This window comes from Netta rufina, assembly GCF_964035555.1.
Source record: "Netta rufina genome assembly, chromosome: 3".
Classification (NCBI taxonomy): domain Eukaryota; kingdom Metazoa; phylum Chordata; class Aves; order Anseriformes; family Anatidae; genus Netta; species Netta rufina.
The window spans coordinates 99,834,742-99,849,052 of record NC_140125.1 but is presented as its reverse complement, the minus strand read 5'-3'; the positions used below and the strand labels follow the sequence as shown (position 1 = coordinate 99,849,052).

Here is a 14,311-nt window from a genome sequence, read left to right as displayed (position 1 = left end):
TAGTGTCATGAGTGATGCTGGGCACTAGCAGGTGAAAATCTTCAGGGAGGAGCATAAATCTTCAGGGAGGTACTGACTGGCCACGGCTCTCCCTCTCAGAGCTGGGGAGAAGAGAGAAAAAATTACATGATGAAATATATGTAAGTAATGATTTAAAAGACATGTTTATGATAAATAGAACATAAAGAGAAGCTTGCAAAATACAGAAAAAGAAAAATTTGGAGTGAGTTGTGAACTTAAGGAGACAAAGAAGAGGTGAAGCAGCAGCACCTTAGGTATTGCAGATTAGATGCAGGATTAAAGGGAAAGAGAAGCTGAGATTCAGAGAAACTCTTGAGAGAAATGGTTGGGCCAAGCAGAAGAGAGCTTGAGAGTGTCTTTTATCAAAATGGAAATAAATGGGGATTAGAAGAAAAAGGGGTAGGATATCTCACCTTGAAAGGAAGTAGAAGAATGAGAAGGAAGGAAGGGCTGAAAGAATAATTGCCCAAAGGTTGTACTTGGTGAGGTTCAATTAAACAGTGGCCAGATGTCACAGGGTCAGCAGGGGCTGGGTAAACATCCTGAACTGTGTCTACTCATGTAGTAGAGTGCTACTCAACAGCGGTTGTATACATCCAGCATTTTCATAACGTGTTTATAGGAAAAACAGAAATGGGTGATAATCTTGAGAGGGATTGTGCCAAGAATCTCCAGTTGTTCTACATTGTCTGAATTGTCTGGAAGCAGGCTGAAACAGCCTGTTTGTTTGCTGCTATTTTTCCTATAAATTTTAGTTCCAAATCTGGATGCTCAGCAAATCTGAATTTTCTAAAATTTTGAGGCTATCAAGTGCTTCACAAAGACAACTATTATCTCTATCTGTTCTGGAGCATACGGAGTTAAAGTTGATTAACTCATTTAAAAATGACTGTAAGATAGAAAACGAGTTTGCAGAAACTCCTGCTGATCTACAAGTACTGAAGAAAGCAAACCAGCGTGGGCAGATGAATATGTTATGCAACGTAAAGACTTTCTGAATCCTTTGCACACATGAAAGCCTTGTAATACAGGTTTTCTGGAAGAAGTTGAGCATGGTTCCTATTAGCTAAGAGGCAAAATGCCTTCAACAAGCACGTTCAAAGTGCTCCTTGGAATAACTGTAGTTTGCATGTAGGAATACGGCATAAGTACCTGTTGGACAAGAATCAGGAGAACTTCGAGAGTATATGTAAAATATTAACAAAGTGAGATTACACATTTGGTATTGCCACAGAGTTCCTTCAGGCAGGGTGTACGTGGTACAGCTCCCACAGATCTGAATGTAGACAGCAGACTAGCAAGTGGTAAAAGAACAAATTTTGGTTTAAAAAAAAAGAATTCAAGAAGCATGCCACTGAAAATTTATGCTTATGTGACAGGTCAGCAGAAGTTGTTTGTGTATGTACATACCTGTGTCTGCAAATAGGCAGGCTTTTTCTTTTGGGAAGAGAGGGCTAAAACATTTTGAAAAGTCAATGGGGTCTTGACTTTTCAAGTAGTTGCAGACCTTTAATCTGCTATGGGGAAGATTGTCAGCTCATGTTTTATTTATACTGATAGGACTTAGTTCTACATATAGTACCACTGACTACAGCTATTTGGTATACTGGAATTTAAAACTAAGAGAACCTAAGGCAGTAACTTTCAAATGCTACTCAGAGAGATTTTTTTCCCCTCTCTGTTCATTCATTAATTCCATTTTCTCAGGGAGTTGAGATTTTTAGACTTCACCAAAACCAGTAGAGATATGAAGAAAAAGAGACTTTGTCCGGGACTCATCTATACTGATCAATAGCACAGCTCTTGAGTGCTGCCCCAGAAAGATTGGCCAATTTTCAAACATTTCATTCATATTCATGCTGCAGGCTTAAATATGACTGTCAGAGAGCACAAGTCATGTTGAGACTGCAACACACATAGGACAGTCTTCACCACAGATGTAATACCAACTTTTCCTATCCTTATCAGCCAAGTTGTTGTGGTTCTCCTGAAAGTGTGGTCTCATTTGAACCATGTGTGAAACATGAACAAGGGATTAAAGGTCCCATCTGTTATTTAGTCTAGCCACACTGATATTTCTGCACTAGTTTTGATTGGTAATCAAAACAGCATTCCTGCAGCAGAGCATATATGACTATTTTACCCAGTGTTCCTTTAAGGGGTTAATGATTATTTAAAATAATATAATAATATAAGGTTCTTGCCATCACAGGTGATGTTGTTCCAGTGGGAACTTAAGGTAGAGCTGCAGGTTTCCCTAGAGCTGGACCCATAGGGAGCTCTGTCACGGTGCCAGCTCCTGTCTCATATTTGTCAAGTGTACCTCAAGTCAGAGGAAAGTCTTGTAGCATTGGCTGTATGGTAGGCTCAACAAGAAGCATAAAGAATGCCATCAACAGTTGTGGCAATATGATGGAGGTCACTGGCAAGGTATAAAATGATCAGAGACCCACCTCATCAGGCAGGATTCCTTCTAATATATATTCCTCACATATTAGAAGGATATTAAAAAGATGGAGAGAAACTTTTGTATGGGCAGATAATGATAGAACAAGGGAGAATGGCTTTAAACTAAAAGAGGGGAGATTTAGATTAGATTTTAGGAGGAAATTATTCACTCAGAGGGTGGTGAGGCACTGGAACAGATTGCCCAGAGAGGCTGTGGATGCCCCAGTGAGAGGGTATCTGTCTCTGGGAGAACAAGGACTTGTAAAAGGACATGGAACTGTGGCACTCTGATTTGCAGAATGAAGAAGAAAAGTGATAAAACTAAAGACATTGTTAACTATCATCGGCTATCTGTATATTAGTAAATACAACAGAGGAGCTACTGATTCATTACTGCATGCAAGTACTTAATTATTAGTATGCTGGCTGGAGGAAGTCTGGCCTGTGCCAACTGGTACTTCTCTACATAGGTCATGGTTTGGGGCATTGGTCTCATTTTGAGCAGGAGTCTGATCAAAATGACCCTCAGAAGTCAGAATTTCTATGGATGTTTTGGGGGATAGCTCATGCCAAATTCAGTGGACAGTGTGGATGTAGCTGCCCTATTTCAAAGTAACAGGCAGCCCCCACATGGACCTTGGCCTTCTTTATCTAGGAGTATAAATGTAGCCATTGAGGCAACGAAACATGAATATTGTGCAAAAAATACTGTTCAGTTCTCAACAGCAGGCAACCACTACCCCTGCCATTATAAAAAGGCTCTGAGCTACGATGGGGAGGTCATCCAGAGCATATGTGCAGGGCTCCCTGACTGGAGGTGCTCTTTGCTCCTCCAGCAGTGGCATTCAGAAGATGCCAGGAAAATCGCCCAAAACCAAGACAGTGCAGACAATCAGGAAACTGAGCTTTGAACAGGGAATGGCGTAGGATCCAGCTTGATTGCCTGTAAAAGGGAGGACTGAACATGACATAAAATGGAAGATGAGACTCATTACAGGAAGAACTATTTTGAAATACTTGAAGTGATCATAATTACCATAATGAGACAGCTATTAAAAAGTTGTCACTAAGTAGGGTTGTAGTATCAGTAGATTGAGAAAGTAACGCTAAACTATTACATCATAACTAGTAGCTCTTAAAAATTAGATTTTGCTTGAGAATGGCAAGAAAGGCAGCAGAGAAGAAAAAAATAAGAAAAACAACATATCTGTGACCTTATTTTTACAGTATGATCAGAGCAACTTATATGTACATAAAACTCAAATCTCCTGCCTCAACATGTTACAATTTAAAGGAATTCCTTAAAAACAACCATGAGAAAAATAAAATTAGGGGAAGCCAGAACAGCAGCCTGCACTGTGACAGCTCCAGCAACCCACCTAGTTGACCAAGGGAAGCAAGCAGATGTAATCTTTTTGGACTTCAGCAAAGCTTTTAGTACTGTCTCTCACAATATCCTTCTGGACAAAATGTCCAGCATACAGCTAGACAAGTGCATAATATAATGGATGAACAATTGGCTGATGGGTCGGGCTCAAAGGGTTATAGTAAATGTGGTTACATCAGGCTGGCAGCCAGTCACTAGGGGGGTTCCCCAGGGCTCATTTTTGGAGCCACTTCTCTTCAATGTTTTTGTAAATGATCTGGACACAGGAGTCAAACGCATACTCTGTAAGTTTGCAGACGACACTAAATTAGAAGGAGCTGTTGGCTCTCTTGAGCCTTGCAGAGATATCTTGACAGACTAGAGGGCCAGGCAATCACCAGCCACATGAAATTTAGCAAGAATAAATGCAGGATTCTGCTCCTGTGATGGGGCAACATTGGCTATACGTACAGACTGGGGAATGAGAGGCTTGAGAGCACCCCTGCAGAAAGGGATCCGGGGGTTCTGGTTTGTTGAATATGAGTCAACAGTGTGCCCTGGCAGCCAGAAGAGCCTACTGTACCCTGGGGTGTATCAGGCATGGCATTGCTAGCCAGTTGAGGGAAGGGATTCTCCTCCTCTGCTCTGTGCCAGTGTGCCCTCACCTCAAGTACTGTGTGCAGTTTTGAGCACCACAGTATAAAAGGGTCTAGAGGACAAGACTTATGCGGAGCGGCTGTGGTCCCTTGGTTTGTTCAGCCCAGAGCAGAGCAGACTGAGGGGAGGCCTCATGGCAGCCTGCAGCTCCCTCATGAGGGGAGCAGAGGGGCAGGCTCTGAGCTCTGCTCACTGGGGACAGCGACAGGACCCGAGGGAACGGCATGGAGCTGGGACAGGGGAGGGTCAGGCTGGGGGTTAGGGAAAGGTTCTGCACCCAGAGTGTGGTCGGGCACTGGGACAGGCTCCCCAGGGCAGTGGTCACGGCACCGAGCTGCTGGAGTTCAATAAATGTTTGGACAATGCTCTCAGACATAGGGTCTGATTTTGGGGCGGTCCTGTGTGGAGTCAGATGTTGGACTCAGTGATCCTTGTGGGTCCCTCCCAACTCAGGATATCCAATGATTCTATATCACTATAACATCCCCAGCTCTCTCAGCTTTTCTTCATAAAAGAGGTGCTCTAGCCCTGTGATCAACTTTGTAGTCCTCTTCTGGACCTGTTGTACCAGATCCTCATCTTTCTTGTGCTGGGGGCCCCAGACCTGGATGCAGTACTCCAAGTGGGGCCACAAAGCTTTGCAACAAATTTCCTCTATTTGCAAATTTCCTATTGTGCAAAGACAAATCCTTGTACCTACAAGAGCAACGTGCCAATGCATGTTGTTAGGATCTCTGACATTTAATCATGACTGTGCGCTCTGTACAAAACAACTATTTTAGCTGAAATCTCTTGGCCTTGACTTACTGCTGAGTCTGGGCCTCTTGGGCAGGGATGAGGTTGCTTGTAGTGATGTGGCAGGAATGCTCCAACACGTGACTCACCAAATGACACATAGTGTCTGGGTGTGTGGGCAAGGCATCCCGAGACTTCAACCAAAGCCCGGTGTCCCTTGGGGCTGTCTATAGAGGAGCTCAGAGAAGGCCTACTGGCAGCTTGCAGTGCCTCACAACCACCATGTACAAGGCAGTAGATTTTATTTCTGGATTTTTCATATGAACAACAGAGGATGGCAGCTGCTCATGTCTAAACTCTTGAGGTGGCACATAAACAGATTTAACTTTTCAGAAAGCTCAGGGAGTCCATCAGGGACAGTTTTCACATTAGCAATTACAAACGCATGAAAACAAACAAACAAACAAACAAACAAAGAAAAAAAAAAAAAAAAAAAAAACGAAAACCAACCTCCTCTACTCATATATCCCTCTACTTTGACAGGACCCAGTTTTCCACCACCAATGACAGTGCTTGCCTCTCAGGCTGGAAGCTGAGCACCTGAAGCCTGAGGACTTTTATTTCCCAGGTGTGGTCTTTCACTACAGGCAGGCCCAGCTTAGCATTTCAGCTGTTCTAGACCAATTCTCCGTGTAAAGGAAGTTGTGGTTTGATTTTTATTTTTCAGTGGAATCATGTGGTCAGCCATGGGACTGAGCTTCCCCTTGGCAAAAGCCTCAGCCAGCTCGGTGACTTGTGTAGAATCACAGAAACAGTATGGTTGGAAAAGTCCTTGAAGATCATCAGGTCCAACCATCCCCTACTACCAATGTCACCCACTAAACCATGTCCCTAAGCATCAGATCCAACCTTTCCTTAAACACCCCCAGGGACGGTGACTCCACCACTTCCCTGGGCAACTCGTTCCAATGCATGACTGCTCTTTCTGAGCAGAAATGTCTCCTCATTTCCAACCTGAACCTCCCCTGTTGCAACTTGAGGCCATTCCTTCTAGTCCTATCACTAATTATCTGCGAGAAGAGGCTGACCCCCAGCTCTCCACACCTTCCTTTCAGGTAGCTGTAGAGAGCAATAAGGTCTCTCTTGAGTTTCCTCTTCTCCAGATTAAACAACCCCAGTGCCCTCAGCCGCTCCTCATAAGACTTGTATTTCAAACTGAAACCCAGGCACGGCTTTACACCACTGCTGAGGAAACCTCCATGCGTGGTTTCCCTGGGCCCTCCCGTGTTGCTCTCAGAACCGGGCAGCTTGAGTCACGGGGATGACAAGATCATTTTTGACAAGTATGGAAAGAATCATGTAGCAGCAGTCTGTGACATCCCTTTTGTAATTCGCTGTCCTTAATGAAATTGGATAATTACAGGTAAGGGTACTCGCTGTGGCATGGGTGCTTTTTACTTGTTTTATTTATTTATTCCAAACAGGCATCTAGTAAATACCATTAACTTTTTAGCGGTAGTGAGGAGCTTGTTTCAGTGTGTGTGGGGAAATGTAAACAAGGCTGTTTTCAAACTTAAAATGGAAAAAAAAATAGTTAAAAAAAAAAAAAAAAACTCCTCATGGATTTCCTCTGAGGAAAATCGCAAGGGTGGCTGCTGCTCCTGCAGCCCTTTCTGTGCCAAGAGACTTCGGGGCCCCTGCAGCCTGGAGCCCCCCCTACGAGACCGGACGGTCCCCCCCCGTCCGGGTCGCAGTGGTACGGCCGGGCCCTACCCGCGCGGCGCAGCACGGTGCGGTTCGTACCACCGGGCCGGCACGCTGGGGGGGGAGCAGGAGCAGGAGGAGGAGGAGGAGGAGGAGGGCGGTGTTGGCGCCTGCGCGCTGGGTGCATGGCGCCGGCGGAGCCGAGCCGGGTGGTGGCGGAGCCGAGGCGGGGGGCTGGGGGGCGTCTCGGCGGCCGCAGGCGGCCCCGGAGCCGGGAAGGGCCCGGCCGCCGTCTCGGGCAGCGCTGCCGGCGAGGAGCGGCGGGTGCGAGCGAGGTGTGTGCGCGGCGGCGCCGCCCCTGGGCTCTTAGGGGCGAGGGGAGGGGGTTTGGGGTCGGGGGTTTGGGGTCGGGGCCGCCGGGCGCTGCCCTGCCCGTGTGGGGTCGAGGGGCTCGGGGGGAGCTGTGGGGGGAGCTGTGGGGGGAGCAGGTCCCTGCAGCGCCCAACACCTGGTCCCAGCCCGACCCGGCCCGTGGTGGGGGCGTTTTGTAGGGTGAGGTGAGGGGGGTGCAGCTCTCTGGGGTCTCTGAGCCCCAAAACCCAGCTCATGCCACGGTCTGCGGGTGGTGGTGGGGCTGGTGGTCCTGCTGGTGTCGTCTAAACTGTAAGGAATATGAAGTGGCACTCGCGTGTTTCCCTGGTATCCCCTCCCCACAAGTCCACGATCATCACCTACGGCGTGTTCAGGAAGTTTCAGCGAACTCGGGGTGCCTGCTGCAGGACTGTTCGGTTAATTATGATAATGCTGCTAATAACACACATTAACGTTGCTTGTCTGCATTCCGCGCTCTTCTCGCATTTTTGGAATAGATTTTCTGTTGGAAAGTTGTTTAATCTTTGGAGGCTGCCGGCTAAGCCTTGTTTTGAGACGTGATCTTGAAAACCCTTTTCTTTGTAAGTGGTGTTAACCCATGTGAGTTATTCCGTGTCTTATCCCATGTGAGTTACCCATGTGACTTCTCCTGTGCATTATCCCATGTGACTTATTTCACATGCAGGGATAACTTTTCATATTTTTATGTCCCAGGTGTGTCTGTGAGATTCTGAATCGTGCCCAAAACTCTAAGAAGTTGTGGAAAATCAGTGAGGGAACAGCAGAGGAGCAGAAGAATAATGGTTAGTGACAGCACGCTGCTGTTGAAATGTGAGTTTCGTGAGTAAGAAAACAGGATTTGCTTCTTGTGTTTTCTCTTCCTCTTTCTTGCCTTCCTTCTTTGCCCTCTTCTTCTGCTTCAGTGAGTTACTTTGCACTAGTAGAGATTTTCCAGGCCAATTGTTAATCTTAAAAAAAAATAATAATAATAATTGTTTTTTTTTTTTTTTAATTTATTTACCTGTCTTTGGGATGACTGTGCCTAATGGCAACAGGACCAAAGTCTTACTGCAATAAAAGGGAGTTCCATATAGTTCAGGAGTTGTGTATACAGGTGACTTATTAAAAAGACTCACTTTATTTTTTTTCTTCTTCTTCCAGATGGAAAAAGAAGAGTTCGTGGTTTCTGGTTTGCATATTAGCAGAGGCTGACTAGGCCTAAAGGAGACAATAGTGTGGGCAAGAAGTGTCCAGCCCCCTGCAAGACTTCGATCTATTACAAGGAAAAACAAAACAAAACAAAAAGAAGAAGAAATGAATCCCACAAATGATGATCCAGCGTTTGGGACCATTTTTGACTGGGACTACCTCTTATGGGAAGTTCGTTTGACATTTTTGGCTGCTGGTTTTTTAATCTACCTGGGAGTATTTCTTCTGTCCCACTCGTTGTCTTCCTGGATAAGTACCACTTACCGTGCCTTGCATGCAAAGGAGAAGGTGTTTTGGAATATGGCGGTCACACGTGCTGTATTTGGACTTCAGAGCTGTGTTTCTGGCCTATGGGCTTTGCTCATAGATCCCGTTTTTCATGCAGACAAAGTGTATTCACAGCAAAAGTGGAGCTGGTTTAACTGTTTAATAGCTGCTGGATTTTTCTTGCTTGAAAATGTAGCTGTTCACGTGTCCAACATTGTTTTCAGAACATTTGATGTGTTCTTGGTAGTTCATCACCTGCTTGCTTTTGGCGGCTTGGCTGGTCTAGTAATCAATGTAGAATCTGGACATTATCTACCTTTGATGGGAATGTTGCTGGAGATGAGCACTCCCTCAACGTGCATTTCCTGGATGCTACTAAAGGTAAGAACTTGATAATTTCCAAGTTATGTTTGTAGGTTTTCGTGCATCTCACTTCTCCGTAAATAATCTGCGTGGTTTGCCTACATAACTTTGCAGCCGGGCTGTTCATTTAACTGACATCCATGTCATTGTGATACCTGTTTCTGTCATGATCACATTTCTGTAGTCCTCCAAGTAGATTTCTGTGTGGTGGTGTCTGCGTGTGGATAGTGGGATGGTTTGGAGTTTGGGTTTGGGATCATGTATATGTGGAAAAAATACCATAGCTCTACGTGACAAAACACCATATCTCTACGTGAAAAAATGCCGGAGGGGATGTGTATGCAAAAGCTGGGTGTTTGCATTAGTTCTAGTGATTCCTTATCTTGAAATAACAATCTCACTTCTGTATACTTTCTGTTCTTGTTTTTCTAGGCTGGCCGTGCAAATACCTTTTTCTGGAAGGCCAACCAGTGGGTGATGATCCACCTGTTCCACTGCCGCATGATTCTTACCTACCACATGTGGTGGGTGCTCATTTTCAACTGGAGTTCTGTGATAGAAAATCTGGGACTTCTACATTTTATTGTTTTATTCTCTGGATTATTTGCCGTCACACTAATACTTAACCCGTACTGGACATACAAAAAAACTCAGCAGCTCCTCAGCCCAGTTGACTGGAACTTTGAAAGTAAAACGACAGAAAATGGAAAATTAAACGGTGACACACATCAAAAGAAGATGTAACTCTGAAACATCTGTTTCCTAGTATGATTGTAGCATGCAGCAGAAAAACACACTGCGAAGTAATCTGCCCATGAAGTAGAAGCTTTTGCAAGAAGCTCATTAACGAAGTCATTCCTTGCTGTTAGTATTCTGTAAGCATGAGAAGTATTTAAAATCATTGTCTGTATTTCGTATGTACACAAGATCTTCAACATCTTAGTGAAGAATTACGCCAGCTGTTTTGTCAGGTTGAACAGTACTTCATGATTTAGCAATTGGTATTTCATGATTTAGCAATGACATGCTCTCTAATGGTATCTTTTGTCCTAATGCTTCTAAGTGGCTTTGTAGTTAACTTGTCCACTGATCTCAGCTTGAATCAAGTTTAGCTTGATTCCCGTTTCATCTGTGCAGGACATACTGATACTGAAAATCATGTTAAGGAGTTTATTAAGATAAACGGTGGCCCATATGAGGTATGTGTGGGTACCTAGTTCCTGTGTGCTATTAAATTGTTCCCGGTGGTTGTATTGGTCATGTGGCAGAATGTAGTCATGGCTGGATTTTTATTTTTTTTGAAGTGCACAGGATGAAAAGGAGTTGAGTGTTTGCTGTCCAAGTGAGTTGTATGGGAGTTCGTATCCACCACAAACATGTATGTAGCAAGGAATGGGAGTGTCAGTTCTTTATGCTCGTGGTCGAGCTAGGTAATCATGGTGCTCCTTTCTGGACTTGAGATACAGGAGTCAATGACAAAACGTTTGGCTGTTTAATCCTTGAAAAAAAATGCTGGTTGATTGGTGAGATTATCTTCTTTGTGGGTCCCAGATGAGTAGTCGTGCAATTAGTTCCACTAGTAGTCCTGTTATAGTTCCTCGTATTTTTGGAAAGCCTCTTAGTTATAGAGGATTTTAGAATCTGAGGTGATTCCTCTTTGGAGGAAAGCCCATACCACCTCTTTTAGAAGTTCTGTTGTTCTTTTAGTATTTTGATTTGTCATGTTTTTATTTTACTTTGAAGAACACTCAAAGTGAGACTAACAGTCCTTTGCACTTTATCTACCACATCTCGAAATCTTTCCTTGACCTAGGGAACAGAGCTGCTTTTTAGATTGGGGTTTAGCAAATTGTGGTGGTGTTTCTCCCACTAATAATACTCAGTCCTGGATATAATTTTGGACAGCCGACCAGGGCATAAAGATCACGATAGAAGAGAGTGACACCTAGTGGCAGGAGAGTGACAAATATGCTCAATTACTGTTGCACTGAACTATTGAGAAAAAAAAAAGAGTGTCTTTTGAAACTGTCATCTGCTGTGACAAGGCTGCTACACAGGTTTATTTTCCAAGGTGATATGACTGGACAAGCCCAGGCTGTGAAGAACTTTAGGATGACGCTTTGTCTGCTGATCTGTGGTGGAGCATACTGTTTTAAATTAAGGTGGGGGAGCACTTTTTGGTGTAAACAAGTCCATTTAATTCATTTTGGCAGAAATGTCTTGGATTTTGTTAGGTTAGGTAAACTAGTGTTGAGGTTGCAATGTTTCCTAATTCACTTTACATGAGCACAGAGTTGAAGAGCTGCTCGTAGGGTGAGGAATCTTTCTCTGTTAGGTCACAAATTTATATCCAGATCTTGATAGTGATGAAGTGGTGAATGTCCAAAATTGCCTGTTCAAAACTAGGCTGAGAGGATCATCTTAATTTTACACAGCAACCATATCTATTATCTTGCTGATATTCAGTACAGAAAATGTAAATCTTGTGCTATCTTCTTATTTCTAAGCGGGCCAGAATGAGCTCATAATGTTTTGGCAGTATGGCCTGCACAGATGTCATACTGTAGGGGAAAAAAAAAAAAAAAAAAGAGTACTCTGAAGTTAGAAATTGTGTACTTCTCCTGAGGGGTTACATGAGAGAGTAATAATGAAAGTGCTTTAGGAGAAAGAAGAGGAATGAGTTCCTCAGAAACAGAACTGAATCACAGGATGGCTGAGGTTGGCAGGGACCTCTGGAGGCATCTGCTCCAACCCCAGCTCAAGCAGGGCCACTCAGAGCAAGGTGCCCAGGACCACATCCAGGTGGCTTTTGAAGATCTCCAAGGAGGGAGACTCCACAACCTGGGCAACCTGGACTCTCCAGTATGCCCATGTCTTTCTTGTACTGGGGAGCCCAAAACTGCAGCCAGCATTTCAGGTACATCTCTCCAGTGCTGGATAGTGGGGAAGGATCACCTCTCTTGACCTGCTGGCAGCACTCTGCAGCCAGGAATGCCATCAGCCTTCTTTGCAGCAAGGGCACACTGCTGGCTTATGTTCAACTTGGTGTCCACCATGGCTCTCAGGACCTTTTCTGCAAAGCTTCTTTCCAGCTGGGCAGTCCCCAATAAACATGATCCAAATGCACATCATGCAGAATATGAGCCTGGGGAAGGGGGATGCTAAGTCACTAGACCTCAGGGTGATGCTGCACTCTTTGCAGCTCAGAATTTAAAGGTTTGGATTCAATAAAGCATGGCAATTACTAAAAATCCTAGCTACAGAAGTGTGAAGAATCCTAATAGAAAATTACCATCAGAAAAGAAGTGAGTTTGGGCAAAGTGCTCAGTTTGTTACAGGAGCTGGCTAAAGGAAGTGAAATTTTTATGTGGTAAAACAGTTTGAAAGGTTGAGATTAGTGAATTTGGGGCTGAAAAATAAGGTTAGGTGTGGTCAAGGCAGACAGGTGGATAGTTAAGTCAGTGACACCAGACTTCTAATGCTTAATATTTGTATTATTAATTGATGTGTTAATTATTAATTTAAGTGGACTTTAAATCTTACATTAAAAGTACTGTGATCAGAATAGGGCAATCTTTTAATACGCATCTCTGTGCAAGTTTTTTTTTCCATGTAATGACCACTTCATAGTACATCTCTAAAACTTTTTGCATGTCTTACTATATAATGAATACCTAAGAGCACCTGCTAACCTAACCACTGCTACACCTGCTAGAACAGAAGAGCTAAGCAATACAAATGACAGCATTCACTTCATATTTCTGTTGGTTTGAGGGGTGAAGGGATTTCACAGTCCAGCTAGAAATACAACACGACATGGAAATACAGACAACCTTCCTTCTCCATCTTGAAGGGCAGCAGGTGGAGTTATCAGTTCTGTTACACAGGGCCTCTTTTTTTTTTTTTTTTTTTTTCCTACTGAAGTGTTTTCTTTACTTCCTTTTTCTTCTTTGGCTGCTCCCTTCAGAAGAACCTTTCCTGGTTTATGACTGTGGGTTTATGACTCTTACTGCTCTGAAGAAAAAAAATTCTTTGAAGGTTCTGTTTAATTACTCTTATAATTGAGTGCTTCATTTCAACCCGAAAAAACAGTTTTGTTTTGTTTTTTTTTAAATATGGAATTAATCCCAGTCCTTCTCAGGCCTCTTTTGTAAGGTCTCACGTGCAGTCTGATGTAGAAAAAATTCACCATCAGCTTCAGCAGGAACAGGATGAGGTCACAGGGGGTGCCGCTGCCGTGATTTGGAAACCTTTGGCATAGTTTTTTTGGGGGTGAATTTTCTGCCTGCCAAGGTGACTGTTAGACACTTCATCCTGCTTTCTTTTTGGGCAGGCTTATCCAAGGAGTGCTGTTTGTGTCACCTTTCTAGGTGAAGTTTTTTTAAAAAGATAACCTGTGTTTTGGTTTGTGGTGTTTTTTATTGTTTTGGTTGTTGTTTGTTTTGGGAGTGTTTCTGTTGTTTTTAAAAATAAACCAAAAAGTGTCTGATCTGAGGCACACTGGCCAGACATCTGGTTGTAGCTGTGTTCATACAGCCTTCCTAAATCACAGTTTGTTGTCCTCCATTTGTGTCTTACATCCTATGTTTTTTTTTTTCCCAAACCTGTTACATTTATTCTTACCTGGTCATGATCCTGCAGCAGTCACGGTACCACAGCGATGTTTTTGGCTAACAGTTTCCAGCACTTACTGTTGATCTCTTCTTCTGTTACATACCTAAGTCCAAATCTTTCAGGTTTTCGGCTTTTTTTTCCTGATAACACTGTTTAAATATTGATATTGTACAGTTACGAAAGACACCCTTCTTAACCTCAGGGAGATTCCCACTTAAAGTGAATTTAGAAGTGTTAATGAATTAATAAATTCAAGTCTGTTCCGTGTACAGTGCAACGTTTGTTGAATGCGTCTTTATAGTGAGTGCATAAATAAAAGTATTTTATTGAACATTGTCTACTGTTTTTTTTACTGATGAAAATAATGCCTCAACTATTTTTACTGGCTGTTTGTAGCTGATAGTCATCTTTAAATATGTATATATCAGACCTACTTATCTTGAAGTAGTCTCCCAAACTTGATAAGGGTAATGTCGTACCCATGGCAATAGCTCTAAAGCCTTGTAAACTAATGTCCTTTCACCGTCAACATTTAACGTTAGCACGTTTGGGTTA

At 43.5% G+C, this 14,311-nt stretch overlaps 1 protein-coding gene across 1 annotated transcript; it reads left to right on the top strand.

Moving 5' to 3' along the window:
- The first annotated feature begins 7,131 nt into the window (after nt 1-7,131).
- Nucleotides 7,132-14,058, top strand: CLN8 (CLN8 transmembrane ER and ERGIC protein). Its single transcript, XM_084284980.1, has 4 exons — nt 7,132-7,266; nt 8,018-8,134; nt 8,465-9,160; nt 9,575-14,058. The coding sequence occupies exons 3-4, from the start codon at nt 8,618-8,620 to the stop codon at nt 9,884-9,886; spliced, it is 855 nt and encodes a 284-aa protein (XP_084141106.1). The 5' UTR covers nt 7,132-7,266; nt 8,018-8,134; nt 8,465-8,617; the 3' UTR covers nt 9,887-14,058.
- Nucleotides 14,059-14,311: the final 253 nt, after the last annotated feature.

What these genes read in the sequence shown, in the direction of transcription:
- CLN8 (XM_084284980.1), top strand. Translation starts at nt 8,618, where the DNA reads ATGAATCCCACAAATGATGATCCAGCGTTTGGGACCATTTTTGACTGG. An exon ending in TTTCCTGGATGCTACTAAAG is followed by an intron (nt 9,161 to 9,574) that starts GTAAGAACTTGA and finishes TTGTTTTTCTAG; the next exon opens with GCTGGCCGTGCAAATACCTT.